Source organism: Lemur catta, chromosome 1 (genome assembly GCF_020740605.2).
Source record: "Lemur catta isolate mLemCat1 chromosome 1, mLemCat1.pri, whole genome shotgun sequence".
Taxonomy (NCBI): Eukaryota; Metazoa; Chordata; class Mammalia; order Primates; family Lemuridae; genus Lemur; species Lemur catta.
In genome coordinates this window covers 144,644,198-144,666,371 of record NC_059128.1, presented here as the reverse complement: position 1 = coordinate 144,666,371, position 22,174 = coordinate 144,644,198, and the positions used below count along the sequence as shown (strand labels likewise).

Genomic DNA, 22,174 nt, shown 5'->3' with positions numbered 1-22,174 from the left:
AAGACTGGATAGAAAAAATATACTAAAGGAAAAAGAGGGACATTAAAAAAGAACACTTGTGTTTTTCTCTCACATGTCTATGTTATTTACAATGAGAATGTGGCTTTATTACATAATTGTGTAATAAAAATTAAATTAAAACAAATTTTATTTTGGTCACAAGCATGCTTTCTGCTCTGTCGCAAGCTAACAACAGAAATAACCCAAATCCTCTCCATTGTGTTTACTTAAAGAGCTTATCATACCCTCCCTTGTTAAAACACTTTTAGATACAAAACTTCTTGCAAGTTTAATTTTTAAAAAATAACCTGCTGACTCACTGGCTTATCATGAAGGATAGAGTCCTTTCGAGGTCCCCGAATTCCATGCCCATCTCCAAGGCACACCCCACAGCCCCCCTAGTGCCTCAGGATTAGAGAGTACTGCTTGGGCAGCTTTAGTTAGAGCTAAGAGAGTTGGGAGGCCTTAAAGGCTTTTTCTTCTGGATGATGTTAGAAAAGGATGAAATACCCGTGCTTACTAGAGAGAGCCCCTCTGTCGTTAGAAATGCTCGTGTCCCCACATGTAGCCCCTTCCTGGGCAGCCCTGGACAGTCCCCTTCTGCCAGCATGATCATTGTTCTTGTAAAGTTACCTAGCTTGTTGACTGCCTGTGTTACGTTCACTATTGAACCAGCTAAAGTCCAAAATTAACTTCTGATCATTGATTAACTTTCAGTTTAAACAGAAGAAAAAAGAAATAGCCACTTAAAAGGGAATACCTCTTGGTTTCATTTTTTTCTTTTTTTAATTTGATAAACTAAATTGTCTATTTTCAGTGGCTTGGGACAGATATTGTGTTTTGTTTTGCATCAAATATTAAACAGAGTTTGACCTTCTTGCAGGACAGAAAATTAACTAGTTAACAGAGGACATTGAATATGTCACAGAGTAAACTAAAATACTTCAAATCATTTCTGGAATGAGGCAAGGCCCAAAGAAATAAATACTCTAAATTGAGTGAGGTTGGCTGAAGACACCTAGCATTTTATTAACTCTTTATGACTTCTGTATCACAAGATTAGAGTCAGCTACTATAAAGGCATATAAATAGGTTTTCTGGTTAACACACAGCATGTGGATTAAAGAATAACTTTTAGAGGCAAAGAATCCAAGGAGTAAAATGCCACATGCACTCACTTTTATACCACAGTGGGGCAGGCACAAGACAGGCGCTGTACCTAAAACCAGTTTTATTTCTGTTTCCTGGTATTGGGAGTAACTTTAGTTTGCATTTTGCTGGTGGATCTGTATTTCTCTTCAAGTTTTTTAAAATCTCAGTCACGGAAAAAAAAATAACTGTGGTTCCAACATAGCTCTAAAATGTACTTAAGTGCCACAGTGAATGTCAGGCAAAATATAACCTCAGGAAATGGGCCTGCATAGTTAGAGTAGCTGTTACAATTAAACACTCATCCTTGTGTAATCCTTTTTAATAACAACAGCCACCAATATATGTGCCAGGCAAAATGTTGAGAGTTTTACTTCCATTATAACTAATAACAACACACTTTCATGGTAGGTATTATTATCCCAATTTGTCACCAAGAAAGTGACAGAGCTGATATTCCAACCCAGGTTTGTCTGGTTCCAAAGCCCAGGTCCTCATAGTTGCCATTCAGATACACAGTATTTGTTTAATAAAACTTCTGTACTTCAGTTGCAAACTACTTATTTCTGTTGTTCTTAGTAAAAGTCCATGATGTACTTGACCAGGCATTTAAATGTTTGCTTTCATTTATACCTTCATTAACATAGTATGATGCAATAATAAGGGAATTGGTTTGTCTTTTACATATTGATTTCTTTTCCCCTTTTAGCCACCAGCTAAATACCTCCTTCCAGAGGTGACGGTGCTTGACTATGGAAAGAAATGTGTGGTCATTGATTTAGATGAAACATTGGTGCACAGTTCATTTAAGGTAAATCAGCATAAAAAACAATCTGTGATCTTTGTGATTTGATCACAATTGTATTAGGAAAGGAAAAAATTAAAAGGATGAAAGCTTGTCGTTGTTCGCGTATGACTTCACTCTTCATGAAGAACTCCCAACAACAGCTGCTTATTAACCCAGGTGAACATTAACTAAAGTTGTTGAATATTAACATAATTAGTTTGGAAAAGAAAATGCTGGGCTGCCATTATCACTGAGACCCCATTCTTGGGAGGTTTGAGGTTTCCAACACTTTCCCCTGTAGAAATACTTTTCAGGTGGCACGAGGCATTCAGTGTCCCAGGACACTATTTGTGTTTGTCAAGATAACCAGAGTGCTGTGTGTCTTATTGGGAGGGGCAGGGAAGGCACTATTGGAAACTGTCAAGTGACCTGCTCTCTTGGAGGTTTTCCCAGATCAATTTTTGAAAGATGTCCAACTCGGAAGAAGACTTCAAAGTTAACGGCATTTGAACGGAGTCAGCCATTTATTTTGACCATTTTCATGACAAGAAGTTGCTGGGGTTTTTTATAAGCTTCGCAGCTAATGAGTACCCACCTTCACGACTTCCCTCATGAAGGGTGTGGAGCTGCAGGGATGATGTCAGATACTCTTCCTGTTCCCCACCCTACTCTCCATCTCTTGGCCAGAAAATAGCAAAAATGGCAAGTTACACCATGTTCCTCCATGCAGGAACACCTATGGCTACACTGTTAAGGAATGAGTTAATTAACCATTGTTTGCAGGTAGAATTAATTGTTTAAAAGAGGCAAATGGTGAGAAGTGTGGAAATATGGGATTGGCATGTTGGGAGAAGAAGCAGGTGTTTAGAGTTCTGATCCTGTTTTCTTTGAATTTCTGGCGATGGAACTGCTTTACTATCACTGGTCAGATAAACCACCTTCCTCTTTTTACCCCAGCCTGGGACCCCCACCCTTTACTTCCCTGAGAGACATGAAAGGCACATCCATGATGGGGCATGTGTCTCACATGACCCGTAGTCATTCCTTGCAAGTTGCATGGGAAGCGGAAGAGCCATCATCTTTGCCTTAACACCTTTCTATCAGAAATGCCATTCCTGTGCCTACTTGGCACAAGCAGAGACCTGATAGGACAAGGCCAGGAAATTGTCTTTGAGTCCTTTGGAGAGTGGAAGAGGGACCACTCTTACCTCTTACAGTGAGAAATGGCTTCATTCTGGCCACCGGGGCGTGCAGGGACCACCTTGTTCTCCTGCACTTGAGGGCCGGGCCCTTCCAGGGTTAGTCCAGGAGCTGTGGTGGCCTTATGTCGCAGCTTAGCCCTGGAAAGCACTGGAAGCCTTTTCTCCCTCATGGGCAAGTTGCTTATGATTTTTTTAAGTCCATCTGGAGGAAAGCCCCTCAGAACAGCAGGGGTCAGTTGCCATCACAGCGTAGAGAACTTATGGCCAGGCAGCCCTGGGCATGTGGGCTACACTGGCCAGACTTTCCAAACTTATGGAGGTTCCTGGCTGCAAAGGCAGAACCTCGGCAGCCCCAGACTCTAGAGCCTGTTCAGAGGGTATTGATGCCACAGTTGATGTGAACAGCACTTCCTCATTTCCTCCCTCCCTGTCCTGCCTACACTCAGAAGCAGAATATTCTTTATTGTGTGGTTTTTAATGTTCTTGGCATTTCAGAGACCTTTCGGAATCTGAAAGCTGTGAACCTTCTCCCTTCGAAAATGTCCAGCTACAACACACAGGTTCATGGATCCCAGGTTAAGAACCCTGACTCTAGCAGAGACGCCTTTACAGCACACATGAGAGGAGGTTAAGGACAAGTGCGAGCAGAAGCTGGGGAATAGTTTTTCTCTTTTAATATACTCTGTGGAATATGGTTTCACAATCTAATGCCATGTGAGAATCTCTTCCTTAAGTCTTCCCTTTTGTTTTTTACCATGATTCCATATTTTAGTTGTGAAATTATGAAATATTAAACTCATCCTTGGCCTTCCAACCCTGGGAGTAAATATACTGTGATCTTAAGCCTCAGATGCTCTACTGAGTGCTCAGTAATGGTGCTACAGCCTGGTATTTTCCACATTTTTTGTAGTTTACATACCAAAGACGGGTATTGTGTGTAAAGTGATGGGCTCAAAGGCAGACCCCATTCAGTCTGACCAGAGATTCCACACCCCACACCCCTGCCCAGTGGCCAAGACACACACCTCCTCCTTCCCTCTGTCTCTTTCCTCTTGTCCCAGGGGTTTGCAGGCTGCTGACTCTCTGGGGCCTGTTCATTTAAGTAGTTTTCCACCTGATTGGTGGAGTTCCATTCAGAATGTGTATAAGTTCATCATTGAGAACATAGTGACTGTTGCAGAATCATTTTTGATTTTTGAATGTCATTAATGCTGTCAAAGAGTTATTTTAAATATCCAGAAATTTGTGGGTTTGCTGGATATGGTGTTCCTTAAAGCAGAGCAGTCTAGGCGGGGACTGGTTCTTCCCCACCTCTGACCCCAAACCCCTGACGGTGCCAGGTCACCAGGCAGAGTTCGAAATCGCTGATTCTCAGGACTAGATGGAGCCATGGGCACTCATCAGACCCATCACTATAGCGACGGAAGAGAGGAGAAACAGGTCCAGAGAGGGGAAGAGCCTGCCCAAGATTGTGGCCTGTGGCCTCTGACTTTACCCCACGTCCCCGTATCCTTGGCACCACTTTGGATCCACGTGCCAAACAGCCCATCACAGCCCCCACCTGTGGGTCCAGGTGCAAATTGTTTACCCACAAGCAGTGCTGTCCTCTGGCCAGTAGGACGCTCACCTCCTCCCCCTGGTGGCCAGCAGTGGCTTCCTGTCATCCTAGTAGGGCTCCGAGCAAGAGCTGGAGTTTCTGCGGAGCCCCATTCTCTCGCCAGGCTGTGCCACCCTTTGTGGTTGAGGCCAAGCAGGTGATAAAGAGGTTGGACCAAGATGCTGAAAATGTAATGACATTCAGAACAGAAAATAATGTGCTTTCCTGCTTGTGCTTATTTTAAGGAACCAAGCCATGCTTCAACATCCTCCTCCTGAACTGTTTTTCCCAATAATCAAAACATTGGTCCAGGCAAGCTTTTTTCTTGCTAAAATTTCCAATTTTATTTTGTTCTTTCAGACATACTAATTATAGTTTCTTTTCTCCCTAGCCTATTAGTAATGCTGATTTTATTGTTCCGGTTGAAATCGATGGAACTATACATCAGGTAAGAAATCAAGGCTAAATCTGAGTGTCAATTAGGATTTTTTAGTAATTACATTTCCTGTGAACTTTATTTCTACATTCTCATTTATTTGTTACTGAAAAAGGAAGCATACCTTGTTCAATAAATACAGTGGTTCTGTGCTTTTATTCAGTCAGATTAATTTATAAAGAGTTTACTGAGTTTATAAAGAAAAGTATAATCCATTCATAAATATTAGATGCACTTGCAAGTTCAAATAGTTTTTTGATTTGATGCAGACTTTCAGAAGTTTCCATATCCCCCTCTGGCCTAGCTTGATGGTCTAATTAACTTCCTCATGTAATTGCTTTCGGCTACTCTCCTAGCAGGCAACAGGAAAAGCCACAAGTCACCACTTATGGTGGATTCTCGGGAAAAGGTGTCCATTTCCAAGGCCAGCTGCTCGAGACTGATCTTGTCACTCCTGCTTCGTTTTCTCCAGTGAATCTTTAGCAAATACTCAACCCAAAAGAACAAGGGGGAAGGGCGTGGATCAGCAGGCTGCTATGAATAAAGATGCCGTAGTCAGTTGGCATGCATCTTCGTTCTTTCTGGGGTTTTTTTTTTTTCTCCCTTATCTGTATAAAGCTCTTCCGGAAATAGCTTCATTTATGAGCGTATTGGAAACATTGTAGGAAAACCAGCCTTAGAGGTTGAAGGGGAACTTTTGTCAGGTTTTTCACAGGGGTGATCTAACTATCTTCTTTGTCAATTCCAAGGTCTTAAAGGGAGAATATCTGGCCTAATATCCCAGGAAGGAAAATCTTTCTTGGTACTTGAGCCACAACAGGGTGTCTTTCCTTAGTGATGTCAGTCGTCTCTTTGGTTCTTGAGTGTAGGGTGTCAGAACTAGTGAGGCCTTGGAAATCAGCTGGTCCAGCCGCCTCATCATCCAGATGGGGAAACTGAGGCTTATCCAGGGAAAAGGATTGGTTTAAGGTCACACAATGGGAAGAACAAAATTGAGAATTTCAGTCTCCTGCCTCTTTTCCTGATACTCAAATCCTTTCCTTCCCCTCTCCTTGCTTTCTTGCCTGTTCTCTGGCAGGTCCTGCCATGAAACAGTCCCTGAGAAAGGCAGCTTTATCCCTAGTGTCTCCATACTTCATGCTTTTAAAAGCCATCATCAAACCAAAACAGCAGGCACTTGGGCATTTAACAGTTGCAAAAGCATCAACTGAATTAACTCCGCATCTGAGAAGCAATTAAGGCTTCTGCATTTATTATCTTGGCTTGTGTTATAAAGTGCTCACCATGAGACAAAGCAGAGGCTGCCCAGTGGCATGGCAAGAATTAGGAGAGAAATTAATCCTTCATACTACGTGACTATGAGCATGACCAGCCGGCCACTGCCAGCCCATTTTTGCAGGAGCCACCCCAGCTCCCCCAGCTTCCTTCTTGACTGTGACGTGATATCCCCGGGTCCTAGGGTTCGGGTCAGAAACTCTCTCCTGAGGGAATGAAGCCACGAGTACCAAGAGCAGGAGGACCAAGGCCCTGGCGAAGGCCGTGGCCTCGTTCAAGTAATCCAGGATAGGCTGTGCAGGTCCCAATGGGCCTATTCTTGGTTACTTGCACGGGGACGCGGGCCTGGACGCCGGCATCCGGGCCCAGGACCCTCCTCTCTGCCAGAGGCACCAACGCCAGAGTTCCCAAATCAGTCTCCTGCCCTTTGCATGTAGCAACGCTTGCTTTCCAAGCACTACTCCCAGGGAGACTGAGGACCACAGGCTGCACCCATTCGCTGGCACCGCGGAGTCCCGTGGGCAAAGTGGGGCCTGCAGCTGCTACTGTCTGCCCTCGGCCACGGACCCATGCCCGTGCTCTTCCAGTCAGCCCTGAGTTCCCCACTGAGTCCTGGTCCTCTTGAACACCTGCTTCTCACACCTTGAGAATGACTTGGTTCTGTGTAGAGTCCTCTGCCAGCAGCCTGTCCTTCATGTGGCACAGAGCCCCGTCTCCCCTCTGTATTCCTGCAGTCTGGCTGACCTGCTCCACCTGCCATTCAAGGCCCCAGCACCCCCCTTCACCCCCACACTTCCTCTTCAGCCACTTCCTCTCCCAGCCCCACCTCCCCCCCCACCCCTGCCTCTGATGGGCTGGGCGCACAGGCTCGGACATTCTCTGGGAGGGTGTTTGCAGGCCTCCAGGCCTCGGGCTCATGCTGTTTCCTCTGCCTGCAAGCTCGCTTCTTCTCATCCTTATCCACCTGGTGAACTCCTGTTTATCCTTCAAGGTCCAGGTCAAATGTTACCTTCTGTGATTCCCTCCCCTTGAGAGGGGAGTTAATTGTCCTTAATTTATTCCTCTACTATGACTTTGATTATGCCATGTTTATTTTGATATATTTTTGCATATGTCTGTTGTAGACTGTGAGCTCTTCAAGGGCAAGGCCTGTTTTTGATTCGTCTTTGTAACTGCATCAGGCTCAGCACTGAGCTGGGGCCCAGTAAATATGTTGAATTGAATTTTAAAGAATTTGATTTATTTCAGTGAGGTGGCTAATTTCAAATGGAATTTATTCCAGTTTGAATGAATTTCCTCCCTCCTCCCACCTCCTCTGTCTTCTCTCCCCAGCTTTGCCTTCTCTCCCATCTCTCTGGTTTCCTCAGACTCATTCAGGCTGCCTCGTCAGGAGCCCACATGTGGGCTGTAGCCTGGGGCCCCCCTGCCCTGGCCCAGCCTCGCCAAAAGGGTGCGCAGAGCCCAGCTATTCTAGAAAAGGCTGCTTTTTGCCCCGCTCTGCTCAGAGGCCCCTCCTGAGGGCTTCCTTCCGGGGCCCAGGAGTAGGATGGTTTCGCATGCCCTGAAGTGTCTGCTTCTGTACCAAGCCCAAGTAGAGTAACCCTCATGGTGTCAAGTAGACAGCATCCCAGGCTGACAAGGAAGGCCCTTCCTGCAGCCTTGCTGAGCTTGTGCTTCCACCCCAGGTGGAAGGTGTTCCATCCAGAATGGAAGGTGGCAACTGGAGCAATCCCAGGCCAGCTGGGCAGTAGGCCAGGCCTGGACCTCCCAAAGGACAACACCCAGACCGGGGCCTGTACCCACATGGGCCCTAACCCTCAGCAGGTGCCAAGAAACACATGTGAAATGAATGTGTCATTTCACACAGACACAGTACAATCCTTCCACTCACTGGTTCTGAAAATTCTCAAGACCCTTGATGCCATGTCAGCTTCCCTTTCTCCTTTGGGAGGGACATCTGGACCAAACTCAGACCCGGAACCCAATCCGAGGAGGGTTGCCTCTGACTGGATAGCCCCTCACACGGTCTGGGCCTCTGCATGCCACACATAGACCTAGGGGCGGGAGGCAGGGGCCTTTGCAGCGTTTCTTCCCACAGTGGGCATTTGGGCCCCGGGCCGTCCCCAGCAGCTGCCGGGACTGACCAGCCCGCTGTTTCCTGCCTTTGCAGGTATACGTGCTGAAGCGGCCACATGTGGACGAGTTCCTCCAGAGGATGGGGCAGCTCTTTGAGTGTGTGCTCTTTACTGCCAGCTTGGCCAAGGTGAGTCCTGCTTCCCAGCCCCAAACTCCCAGCCCCAAACTCCCAGCTCCTCTGCCCCACCCCCAAGCTGTCATGCAGCCCTTTGTTTTGGTGGGGGAAGCTATTTCTATGGTGACAGGTTCCCACCCCAGATGGGATGGATGCAGGCCATGTGCACAGTGCCAGCCTGAGAGGCTTCTGGGTTGCCATGGTGACAGGGAGCGCTCAGAACAAATGCTCCATGAAGTTGCTATATGCAGCTACCTGAAGCTGGTTGTCCACACGCTAGGAAATCACAAACCTGTCCAGCGTAACTGAGAAAGGATGGCGCACCTCTCACGCGTTGACTAGCAACCAAATGCGAGAGGTCCCTGTGTCCGTGGGTTTAGCTTACACAGGTCTGACGGACAGACGAGTGAGAGATGAGTGTGAGAAGTTCACCCGTATGCATGGGCTGAATGAGGTGTCTGACTGCCCTGGCGTGCCGTGTAATCTCAGGCAAATTACTGCACTTCTCTCACCTCGGTTTTTTCTTCTATAAATTGGGGCTAATTCCATCCACTTTGTGGGGTGGATCAAATGAAATAATGGCCGCAAAGGGCTTAGCACAGTGCCTGACTCGTATTCAGCAAGTGTTCATTGAGCATTTGCTGGGTGCCACATACTGTGCTGGGCACTGTCACATGGTAGGTATTCCTGATGTCCATTGTTTAGTATCATAATCATTAATGGCAGTAAAATCATACAGACATGTTTTGGTCCTAAAGCTTGGTATGAATCTCTGACCCAGCCTCTGCACTAGCTCTGAGCACACAGAGTGGTTTCTTTGTTCTCACCACTGTTTAAGGAAACTAGCGGGTTCCCAGGCCCCCAGTATGGTTTAGTGGCCCCCTTCACAGGTGTGGTGGGGTACCTGTGGTGTGTATAGGACAGGCAGGTCAGGCCTTTACTCCTCCCAGGAGGTCCTTGCCCTGACCATCTCCCAAGCTCTGGCTGATGGGGCCAATGCCATCCATTTGTTGGTGGCACTGCCAGCATCTCCATGGGCACCTCAAGGACCCTGAGTGGCTCCAAAGATAAGTTTTGTGGGGCCCAAGGTAATCATCTGCCTGACTCCAAGAAATCACACAGCAGCTCCTTCCCCACATCCTGCCTCCGGATGGTACCCTGGTGCCCACACTCCCTTCTCTTCCTTTGCCTGTTCCCACTGCTTTGCTGGCCTGGGCGTTCCTGGTTAGGACCCTCTCTCTGCAATGACCCGGGTGGGAGAGAGCTCCACCTGCATAAAATTCTGCCAGTGGCCTCAGAGCATGAACCAGTGGAGGGGGAATACGAATCCTGGCTTTGTTTTTGCATGCCAAAAAGATAACAAGGCCTCAGGAAAACATTGTCTTCCCCAGTGGGTAATCTTTCGGGTGAGTGGTGCCAATACTAATTGTATCTGTAGCTTTGATGGCTCTTCTCACAGTGCTCTGGGATGCTGAGGAGCCTGAAGTAATAACCAAAGAAATAGCAAACTGGAAGATTGGACCAGTGGAGGTGGACTAAGAGTTGTTTTTTCTTTGGCAAAATTGAAAACACTCTTCCTTGGCATTGTCCCCAGCATTTGCTTAAACATCCTTGTTCGGTTTCTCTTCCTGGACTGTTCCCGCCTGCCCCTCCATCTGTCTCTGCAGCCCTTCTCTCGCTGCTACTGTAGCCTGGCTGAGGCGAGTCAGCTCCTGCCTGCAGCCTTCCACCCGCTCTCCTCCCTGATGTACAGGTTCTGCTGAAGGGTGGTCACTGTCCCGGTCCTTGGCTCTGGGCTCAGCTCCCAGCCGATAGCACCGGGGCAGTGGACCTCTTTGCCTACCGCCCGGCCCCATCCAGGGACCTCAGCTGACTGTCAGAGCCTTTCAGTATCTGCTTCCTTGTCATATATTCCTTCATTCTCCCAGCAAATATTTACTCAGTACCTCCTATGTATCGGGCATGGTACTAGGTACTGGGGATACCGCAGAGGACAGAAGAGACAAAGTCCCTGCCTTCGTGACGCTTAACATTCATCATGTTCATCTCTGAGGCCAAGAGGCCCAGACTCAGATACTTTCTTGAAAGATGGGTGCTACCACCAGTGTTAACAATTATGAGGAAATGAATTATCTTTTTCCATCTGGAGTCAGCCCTCTGCAATCCTCCCGCATGGCCCATGGCTAGCCTCATCAGCAGAAAACGGTAGTGCCTCGTGCTGTCACCCCACTTGGAAATACAGTAGTAACACAGCTGCTCCTGTTATTCCTTCAGGAAGTCCTTGGAGACGGAGGACTTTCCGCTGGATTCATGGCCGGCTCGTAGCCCTGCAGCTGTGCTGGCGCCGGCTCTGCCCTGGAGCTGCTGTGCATTCCACTGCCGGCCCCCAGCACCAGCAGCCCCGGGTGCTCTCTGCTCCCCTGGCAGATCACTGGGCCCCTGGTGATGCCTGCTGTGCCCTTCACCTTGGCCATGGTACAGAGGCCTGGCCTTGCATCAGGGTTGGAACTGCAACTGCTGCCTCCACGCACAGCCTCTCAGTATAGCCCACTGTTAGTTATCTTCATTTGTAAGGATTTTTTCTCAGGAACACCTTCATTTCTTTATCCAGTTCAGCCTGCTTTGGGGGAAATTCCCAGGCCATGAGAGAGAGCCAAGCAGGATGGACCCCAGCTCTGAGCTGGGCTCTAACTCCCAAGCTCCTGGACGCCAAGTCCAGAGAGTGGGTGGCAGGGCACCATCCTGTGACAGCTGGGGCTGTTCTGGCCTGAGTAACCAGAAGACCTCTAGGGGGCAGTGTGGGCTCATGCCACACCAGACAAGTTTGAACTGGCTCGTTCATTCAGTGATGAAATTAATGTTTCCTGAGCCCCTGCTATGAGGTAGGCACTCTGTGAGGTGCTAGAGATATAGTGAGAACAGGATAGGCAAGGCCTGGCCTTGACAGAGGAAATAAAGCAATCCCACATGCTGCTGTGCTCTGGAAAGGAAGTTACTGTGAGGCGGTAAAGTAGCCAGAAAGGAGGATGGAGGCGGACTCCAGAGAGGCAGGAATGGGAGCCAAGGCCTGGAAAAGAAGAAGAAGACAGGAAATGTTCATGCAGAGAGCTGGGGAGAGAATGTTCTATGCAGGTTCTGACCGTGTTCGAAGCCAGCCTGGCTCCAGGAGTTCAGGATGGCAGAGAGCATTCCGCTGTGGTCGTACAGAACCTGGCGGTGAGGAATGCGGGCCTTACTCTGAGTGCAGCAGGTCGACAGCAGAGAGTTTTAAGCAGGGGAGTGACGTGATTACATGTATGTTTTCCAGTGGCCACTCTGACAGCTTTGAGATAAATGGTCTGGGAAGGAGGCTTGATGGGAAAAGGGAACCTCCTTAGGAGGTTCATGCAGCCATCCCAGGCCTGGACTAAGGGCGGTAGCGATATAAATAGAGAGATGTGGGTGGACTCAGGGTATTTTGGGAGATGAAACTGACAGGAACTACTGATGGATTAGATGTGAGAGAGTGCCGTCTTATACACAAAGAGAGGAAAATAACCAGGATCCAATAACACATCCAATTATTAAATCCCTTTATAAAAAGTAATCTGGATCTTGCTGCAGAAGGTCAGGGTTTCTGGGCTCTTTTGGGCACACAGCCTTCACTGTGACATCTTCTTTGCAGTATGCAGACCCTGTGGCTGACCTCCTAGACCGCTGGGGCGTGTTCCGGGCCCGGCTCTTCAGAGAGTCGTGTGTTTTTCACCGTGGGAACTACGTGAAGGACCTGAGTCGCCTTGGACGGGAGCTAAGCAAAGTGATCATCGTTGACAATTCTCCTGCCTCGTACATCTTCCATCCTGAGAATGCAGTAAGTAGCCCCAAAGAAAGAGGAATGCGGGGCTCCATCCGAGCGTTGTCTTGCCAGGCAAGCACCACTTTTGAGCACCTGCAGAAGAAGGTCTCTGGGCCATTTCCTTGGTGAAATCCTAACTCTACCATTTAGCAGTTGCATGTCACGGACCATGTCATTTAACCTTAGTGAGTCTCGGTTGCATCATCTGTCAAATGGGAATTATAGGAATGTTGATCTCCTAGGATTGATGGAGGATTCAGGGTAGCAGTACATGGAAGGCACTTAGAAAAGTGCTTGAGACAGGTAAGTGCTCGGTAGTCCTGTACCTTCTCCTTAGCTTTCTTAGCATTGTTACTGAGGAGGGTTCTCTGGTCATTAACCTCCCGAAACTGGCTGCTGCCCAGGGCTTCATGAACCCTGTAGACTCAGGAGGCCTGGGTGACCTCGACAGAAGTATTTCTTAAACAAGAATGAATAAAACACTTCAGTAAGGTCTTCAGATAAGGCTGCCAAGCTTTGCCACTTCATAATGATGTCTAAAAAGCACACATTGGGAACATTTCCTACATAAAGCTCCCTGGAGCATGGCAGCTCTCAGTGCCTGCTCACCAGGTGCAGCGCAACTCTCAGGGCAAGAGGGCCATGAGCTCCCTCTCCCGCCTGACATTTCCAGGGGAAGAGAGGCCAGCCAGGCCTGCTGGTGCCTGCTGAACCCAGGCCCGCAGCTCAGGCAGGTTTTTCTGCAGAGGAAGCATCCTCTCAGCACAGGGTCTCAGACTCAGCAAAAGCCTACAAAAGTCCTTTCCCTGAATTCAGAACGCTGTAGCTTTACTTGCAACAACAACAACAAAAAAGAATTCAAATGATTCAGTTGGCTAGTGTTATAATTATTATTTGAATAAACACTCAAAATGTATTACATGTACACATGTTCATTTTACTGAGTAAATCAAATTCAACATGGTGCATCTGGTAATGTGTCTCTAACAGATAAGGATTACTTTTTAACATAATCACAATTCTATGATCACATCTAACAAAACTAACGGTTTCTTGCATCATTTTATATACAGACTGGGTTCACATTATCCCAGTCATCTCAAAATGTTTTCTTACATTTGGGTTGTTTGAATCAAGATCCAAACAAGGTCCATGCATTACTTTGGTTAAAATGGCTCTTAATTCTTTTGTCATCTTAACGCTTTTCCTTTTCCTCCCCTTTTCTCTTTTATGCCATTTATTTGTTGAAAAAAACCTGGTTATTTGTCTTATAGAAATTTCATACATTCTGGATTTGTCTTGTTGCTGCCTTGTGGTGGTGTTTAATATGTTTCTCTAGCCACCCTATAGCCTTTTAACAAGTAATTAGAGCTCTACTACTTGATTAGATTCACGTTCAATTTTCTTTTCAAGATTCACGGATTTTTTTATAGTTCTAATCCAATCCATTTATTATTCTTTTGGATGCTCAAAATTTTCACCTTTTGCCAGTGGAGACCCCTTCAAATAACAATAGTCTTTGATTGAGGAGCTTTGTCATCTCAAAGATTGAGTATTCCTTACCCAAAATGCTTCGGACCAGAAGCGTTTTGGATTTGGGATGTTTATAGGATTTGGGAATATTTGCATACACATAATGGGATATCTTGGGGATAGAACCCAAGTCTAAACACAAATTCATTTATGTTTCATATACAACTTACACACATAGCCTGAAGGTAATTCTGTATAATATTTTTAATAATTTGGTGCATGCTGAATAAACTGTGTGTTGTTCACCTGCATTTTGACTGCAACCACTCATATGAGATTGGGTGTAGAATTTTCCACTGTGGTGTCATGTTGGCAGTCAAAAAGTTTTAGATTTGGAGTATTTCAGAGTTCAGATGTTCAGATTAGGGATGCTCAACATGTAGCGTCCTTACTCTCTGGTCAACAAGATGTTCCAGGCTCATCTTAAATATTTCTCACCTCAGCCCTGGAATCAGCCATTTTTCTATGGAGCCGGTTCCTATTAGTGGAAACAGTATTTAGAAACCACAATTTGGGTGGACTTTCATTGCTACTGGGATGTCCTTTAGTCCTAGCCCATACTACAGGTCAGAGCTAAAATTACATAGTTTTAGAAAGAAAACTAAATCATCATTTATATTGGTGTTTCCAATTCAACATTAAGGTAACAGTTTTTATTTACTTATTTGTTTTTGTATTTATTTCTCTTTCTCTTATGCTAAAACTCTTGATTCCTAAAGATATTAACATAATTACATATTTGATTTATTCTATAATATATGTTTAATAATTTCAAAATAGAAGTACTAATATTATCATTAATAATAAGACAACTGAATACAGTTTAGAGTTCTTTAGAGAGATGTACAGTCAGGACACCATGTTTTTAAATCGCTTGAAATAATTCTTTGGTTGTATCGCCAGCTTTATTCTGAAGCTATCTTTATATTTATTCTGAACCCATACCCTTAGGTTCATTTTGTTTTTCCTTTTCTTTTTCTTTTTCTTTCTTTTTTATTTATTTATTTATTTATTTTTTGAGACAGAGTCTTACTCTGTTGCTTGGGCTAGAGTGCCGTGGTGTCAGCCTAGCTCACAGCAACTTCAAACTCTTGGGCTCAAGCAATCCTTCTGCCTCAGCCTCCCATGTAGCTGGGACCACAGGCATGAGCCACCATGCCCGGCTAATTTTTTCTATATTTTTAGTTGTCCAGCTAATTTCTTTCTATTTTTAGTAGAGACAGGGTCTCACTCTTGCTCAGGCTGGTCTTGAACTCCTGACCTTGAGCCATCCTCCCACCTCGGCCTCCCAGAGTGCTAGGATTACAGGCGTGAGCCACCACACCCAGCCAGATTCATTTTTTTATTGCTTTATTTCTTAATGGTTTAATTTTATTTTAATTATACAACACATTTACACAGTTCCAACATCGAAACTATCCATAGAGAAGTCTGTGATCTTTTCTGCCCTCTCCCCATTCCCTAGAGTAGTTATGTTTTTACTAATCCTTACGTTGTTTAATTTTCAAAATTATATGATTTATGTTCTAAGCTGTTTTTAGATTTGTAAAAGGGCCAAAATGTTACTTTTAAACTTTTTTGTTGTCCTCAAATTTCTTTTTAAATGTCTTTGCACCCCTGGCTGCCACCCATTACCACGCTTCCCTACTCTTCTGCCTAAGCTGCAGAGAAATCCCGTCTGTGCCTATAGCTTCAGAATGTCCTGACATTTTACACTCTTGCTTTTAACTGATCACTACTACGCACAGAGGGAAATTTACCACTTCCCTTTGCCATGGAACATAGCACAATGGCCCCCAAGTGGAAGCCCTCCTGTGCCCCACATGTCAGCTCCCTAGTGTCAGTGGTTGGCATGTAACCACTGGCTCTGAGGTACAAGGAGCTAATTTGGTGCAGTAGAAAGAGCTCTTTGCAATTAGCAAGTAGCAAGGCTAGTTCACATGTATTCTGCACCCTGGCCACCTTTTCTGTGGCAGGAAAACAGGCAAATACACGCAAACTGGTTACACTTAATTTTGCCTCCCTGAGACATCTCTCGAAACACACAGCTTTGGATTGGCCTCGGTTGGGACAGGGGAACAAACAAAATAATGATGATGAGACGGTGATAATCGCTAGATCCCAGTCTCACCAAAGAAGCTGTTAGAAATGCAGGGACCCAGTGAGGTTAGGAAGTGGCCGTAGCCCTACATGCAGTCCCACTGCCTCCCTTGTGCACTGTCTTCCAGGTGCCTGTGCAGTCCTGGTTCGATGACATGACGGACACAGAGCTGCTGGACCTCATCCCCTTCTTTGAGGGCCTGAGCCGGGAGGACAACGTGTACAGCATGCTGCACAGACTCTGCAATAGGTAGCCCTGGCCTGGGCCTGCATCGCGCCTGTGCACTCTGGAACTTCTGGCCTCAGGGGACCTGCCTGCCCTCAGCTCCCCAGGAGCCGAACGTGAGATTCTCCGCGCTCCAGGCCACAGGGTGATTGTGGCCATGCCTACCTGTTTTGTTTTTTAGAAACAGAAACAACTATTTTAAAAAGAACTCTTTTAACAAATTTCATAAAGGGACATGCATTTTACTGGATTTGCTTTTCTTAAAACATACCAAAAAGAAAAAAAAAATGAAAAAAAAAAAGCTTGATATCTATCAGACTTCCTTCCAACTGTCCTCCCCTACAAGCAGACCAACTGTCCCCTTCTATTCCAGCTCAGAGCAGCTGACCCAACTCAGAATCTCTTTCCTACAGGATGAAGTGCCTTTTGAATGTTATTTTAAGCTGAGAGTTAATTTTTCTACATATTTCAAGACATCTTTTAATCTTTTATTGTCTTAGATACTCTAAGATGAACACGACAATTTTCTAGAACCTGGTAGCGTGTGTGTGTGTGTGTGTGTGTGTGTGTGTGTGTGTGTGTGTGTGTGTGGTGGGGGGGGTAGTAAGGGTGTGAGTCACAGGAGCCCGTCTCCTAACAGGTGGGACTTTGCTCTGACGACCTGTGGCATGCTGCAGGGTCAGGCTCCTGACAGGAGTGTTTTGTGACTGTGTCATTGTCTCCATGCATTTCTGACCCAGTTTGGAATGTATCTGCAATTGTGTGGCTCAACACTTTAGGAAACAATAGATTCTTTTATATTATTTCAGATGGTGACAAATTTGTCTTGAGGTCACATTTTCCCCTTGAAAAGTGACATCATGTCACTTCTCTCTCACACTACTGCCATACTTGTGTTTTTTATTGGTTTTGGTAGAACAGTTATAAGAAACCCTAAAACCCTTGGATATATTTTTAAGAATCTGTTTATTGAGTTTTAAATCTTTCCTTTCCAAAAGCTGGATACACATGGAGCTGTTTGGGAGTTTTCTTTGCTGCTACCGCGCTGCCACCAAATGGAATTGACCAGCGGCTGTTACACTGTTCTTTGCCACTGTGCCTATGATCAGAATATGCTCACTGCTAAGCTGCAAACTTGGACAGGGTCAGAAACATAGGTGTCCCACCCCATCGCAGACTGCACCAACTGCATCCCTTCCCTGGCACTGGCCACCGAAGTGTACAAAGGCAAAAGGACCAAAGCACCACACAGGAGTGGCATTAATGTTAAGCTTCAGTCGACATCAGATCCTGCTTGACAAGCTGACGGACTGTTCTCTCTTGAGAACATGTGGCCTCAGTCAGCCACCAAGCTGATACGGCCCCAGTCCATCTCTTGGTCTTCTCCTTTGAAGCACAGCCTGTTGCTGAGCCAAGGGTTGGGGAAGCCTGTCTAGATGTGGGGCTCCTTGCCCCAAACCAGCCAGAGGAGGGGCTCCCTCCTCTGAGCCTGGGCTCTCTCTTTGCAGCCTTTCCCAGTTTGGTGTTTAAGCAGTGCCATGTTCCTTGTTTGCCAACAAGGCAGTCTGTAAAGTATTGCTCTTAAAAATAATTTAAAAGAACCCTTTTGTGTTGGCACCATTGCCTTAGTCCTCTGTGGGTTGGTCCTCAGCCAGAGTTCTGGTGGGAGCAACTGGTACTTAACAAAACTAGAGATGGGGGGGGAGGGAATCAGAGTAAAATTTCTTATTTTTGCTTTCATTCACAAAGTATGAAACCAGCTGCCAGTCACGTCCTCCCAGCAGCACTTTGGTCTGTGGACTGCCGTGCATTCAGAAGGGAAGTAAGTATTCAGGGGGTAACCAGGTCTCCCAACATTCTGAGTGTTCTGAACCCAGTAATCCCCATGCCAATTAAAATAGTAACAGCCCGTTGCTAGGCATTACCACAGATAATGACAGTTACCTGGTAGATCTGCACATGCCACAAACCTTTATTTGGAAAACCAGTCATTAAATGAACCCGCTGCCTTAAATGTCTTGAATGTTGCAGTCAAGTGTCTGTCGTGCTGATATCCACACAGAACCAGGCCCTGATGACAGCCTTAGACCCTCACCCGTTCCCCCCTCTTTGTTGGCATCACAGGGCCTTAGTCGGAAGAGGGGGCAGAGAGGATTGTAATTCCAAAATATTTCAGGGGAAGTGAACCTGGGAATAGTGCTCCACTTCTGACAGATGGAGTGAAGACACTTGGCAGGCTTGAGCCAGACACTTCACCTAGTAGTTCCTGAAACTGTGAGCACCAGTGCACTAATCCAGTGTGGGGCTGTTGGGGACAGAGCCCAGTTCCTGCCACCACAGACACAGAATGTCTTGGGAGGGCCAGCAAAGCCCTCTGAGGGTTCTGGAATCTGTGCACCTTATTTGACTACACTCCAAAATTCCGTTTTTATTTTAACCCTTGAATCTGTTTTATGTACATAATCAAAATATCTATATCTATATATATTTTTAATCATCTACATGTAAATGAAGCAATAGAATTCTAACATAAGGCCAAGAAATGAGGTGAATGTTTGGGGTTTATGTTTTTTAAGGTAAATACGGGTATTGTTTTTAATTATTACCTTTTATTAAATTGTGGGCTTTAAAACCTAATGAAACCTGTTAGCTACTTCTCTGTGCCATATACTTTCCATGTTACCAAAATACCCCCAACTCTTTAGCCAAAAGAGAAGTCTGACGTCCTGAGTTTCCTTGGTCCTTTCTGTACCAGGTTAAAATGTAGTCTGCTGGACAAGTATTTTTTGTGTTAAGATCTGGGTCAGGATGCCTTGGGTTCATGGACTCCCGCCCACTATGGTGTTGTGACTTCTCTGGCCAGGCCCCAGGTGGAGGTGCCCAGGCACTCCTGACGTCCTTAATGCTGTCTTCCATTTGCTTTGGAATCTTACGTGTTGGTCTGTGGTTTCACGCCTTAGCTGTTTGTAAACAATGCATTTGTATACTAAAAAGGGACACTGCCTGTCACAGTTGATGGTTGTTGGGGGGAAGCTCCTTTGACATGGTGCAATTTTGATGAGATGACTTTGGGGACATGAGGATGCCCTAATGGCACTGACTTGTCATGGTTGCAGCATTTGAATTTTTGATGTAAAAAAGAAATCTGTAAGTCTATATATAACCTGGCAACAATTTACAACCCTGTATTTTTAAAAATGGCTTTCTATTACAATCCAGAACCACACAGCCCTATGGTCAAACACTCCTGACGTTTGTGCCTCTGCTTTTAAAGGTGCTGTGCTGGACAGCTGGCATGCCAGGGTTCAGGAAGAGTGGATGGCTTAAAGTACTTGCAGTTACCTGTGCAGAATTGGCTGGCTGCCTCTGTTCCTGTTTTACTGTAAATTTGATTGTGTCTGTTCCTGTCCCATTCTCCCAGGAGCTTCTCTGCAGACTGACACCCCCCAGATAGTAGAGATGCTGGTGTCTGGGTAGTCATGGATTTGTGTTGGACATTTGAATGTGATAAACAATCCAGCATTACTTGGGAAATGCTACATGTGGAATGTGCACGTTTCCAGGGGCAAGTATTGTCAATCAAGAGGTTTGCAATGATTTCCTTCCTGCCAAAAATAAACATGCGAAACTGCACTGTCTTGTGGATGGACTGCTTCTCTAGCCCCTTCATGCCAGCACCTTGGGTCTCCTGGTATCCCCACTTCTGGGGAGCAGGGGTGGGTGGGAGTGGGGCTGCAGGACCCCAGAAGCCACAGACCTTGACCCCAGGAGGAGCTAGAAAATTATCCTGTTTAGATTGCCAGTCCCCTAAAATGTAACAACTCTTTGGCCCTCTGGCTTCCTCTCCCCAGACAGAAGCAGTATGGCTCACTGTACCCCCAAGGATTCCAGCCCTACCAACAGGCTTAAAAATGCCGCCTGAGAGAACCAGAGCCCCCCACTCCACCCCATAAGAGCCACGGGCATTGTACCTGGTGCCTCAACCCCTGCCCGTGCCGATGGGTACACTGGCTGAGATGCTGTGATTACCAGATGAAGCATGACGTGGAATCGGAAAAGGAGTAAGGATGGAGCAGGCAGTTTGCTCACAGAGACGTTTTGTCAGCATTGCCCCTAGCCTAGCCCTGTACATGAAGATGAGAGAGGCAACAAGTCCTCTTCTGCCAGGGACTCCTGGCAAGGAACTGGACACAGCCTCACCACTCTCAGCACTCAGTTTCTTCATAATGACACCTAATTCAGATAACAAAGAACACCAGTGTCAACAATCTGATCAGATAGGTCCTATCCTCATTTTGTGGATGAGAAAACTTGAGGCCAGTGAGACAAAGCTCTGTAGTACCTGCTCTATCATGAGATAGAGGGTTCTGCCAGGCATGTTTATTCATCCCAAACAATTCAGCCCAGGAGACCTAATACTTCCCCAAATGCCCCACAGCTAGTTACTGCTGTGTCCCCAAGGTCCTTGTCTTCCCAGTGGAGCAGCTGGCCAGCCAGTCATTACAGCTTCCTCCCCTGGTTCTGACTCCTGGGCTGCGTCCACTCTGTTCCCTGGCCTTCTCCTTCCTTCCTTTCACCCTCTCTGGCATCAACCGCACACCCCCGACTGCTTCCCACCTTTGCATAGAAGCAAACAGATAAATGGCTGAGAACTCTGGCAGCCCTGAGGCCCAAGCATCCTCAGGAGTGTCCACTGATCCCCTAAATAGTGGGAAGGAAACACAGGTAATCAAGCGGGTGCTTATTTGGGACTTGGACATACTGAGATTTCCCCTCCTGATGTTTTCTGGTTTGAGCACAAATCATCTCTGTGTATTACAGGACCAAGGAATGGGCAGGAAGCCTGGGAGGGTGGGAAGGAGTGGCTGGGAAAAGCCAGCCTGTGACCGATGGCACATTAGCTGACAGTCTGTGGAACGCATGGATATGGCGTGCATTGGGCTTGTGGCAGCCCCTGGAGTAATCTGGGCTGCTTGCATGGTCAGTCTGCCGCTGCCAGGGCCAACAGCCTGACCTCCGAGAGCTGACTGGACCCCCTCAGACCGTGAGGAGGAAGACATGGCCCCAGAACTTTCTACCCCAAACCTCCATTACAGCGCCATCTCCTGGCTCAGTGACTCTCAGCTCTGGCTGCACCCTCAAAAATACAGACCCTGAAGTCCACCCCAGACCATTCAAATTCAAATCTCTCAGGGTGGGAACCTGCCTCATGTTTTTAAGTGCCCAGATGACTGGAAAGGGCAGCCAGGGCTGAGAACCCCTGCTCTGCCTCCCTGCAGAGGAAAGGCAAGTCCCCTGAAACTTCCAGGCCTGATCACACTCATTGCTTTACCCGAAAGATCAGACATACAGTTCAATGGTAAAAATTCAAGGAATCCAGAAAAGTATGGAGAAAACCCCACCTGGGCACTAGGAGCCTTTTCCAAGGCAGGGGTGAGGTTGCAGGGTGAGGAGGGGGACCTGACAAGAGCCCTGCAGCTGACAGTGCCTGCTCTCCCAGGGAGGTGGGGGGCCGAGCGGATCCCCCACTGCACATTGAAGCCCAGGGTCCCACTGCCCACTGGGAACCGAACCTAGGCTGGCAGCAGCACACCCAACAGAGGTGGGAGACTCTCCTGACCCAAGCGTGCCCCGATGGGTGGGTGTGCGACAGGGCGGGCCCACACACCCCCTGCCACAGTGGGCAAGGCAGTGACACTGCCTCTTTGCAGGGGCCTAGGGTTGGTCTTTGGTCCGTCCTCTCTCCCTGCAGCTCCCACAGGCACCTTAGTGGCTGTGTCACT

General features: G+C 46.8%; 1 protein-coding gene across 1 annotated transcript in view; it reads left to right on the top strand.

Annotated features, from left to right (window-relative positions):
* CTDSPL (CTD small phosphatase like) overlaps positions 1-20,024 on the top strand; it is a 114,574-nt gene extending 94,550 nt beyond the window's left edge. Inside the window, 5 exon segments of the mRNA XM_045536727.1 lie at positions 1,859-1,960; positions 5,127-5,183; positions 8,617-8,709; positions 12,362-12,547; positions 16,294-20,024. Of these exon segments, the coding sequence (XP_045392683.1) occupies positions 1,859-1,960; positions 5,127-5,183; positions 8,617-8,709; positions 12,362-12,547; positions 16,294-16,419 (564 nt within the window). The 3' untranslated portion in view covers positions 16,420-20,024.
* The last annotated feature ends 2,150 nt before the right edge of the window (positions 20,025-22,174 follow it).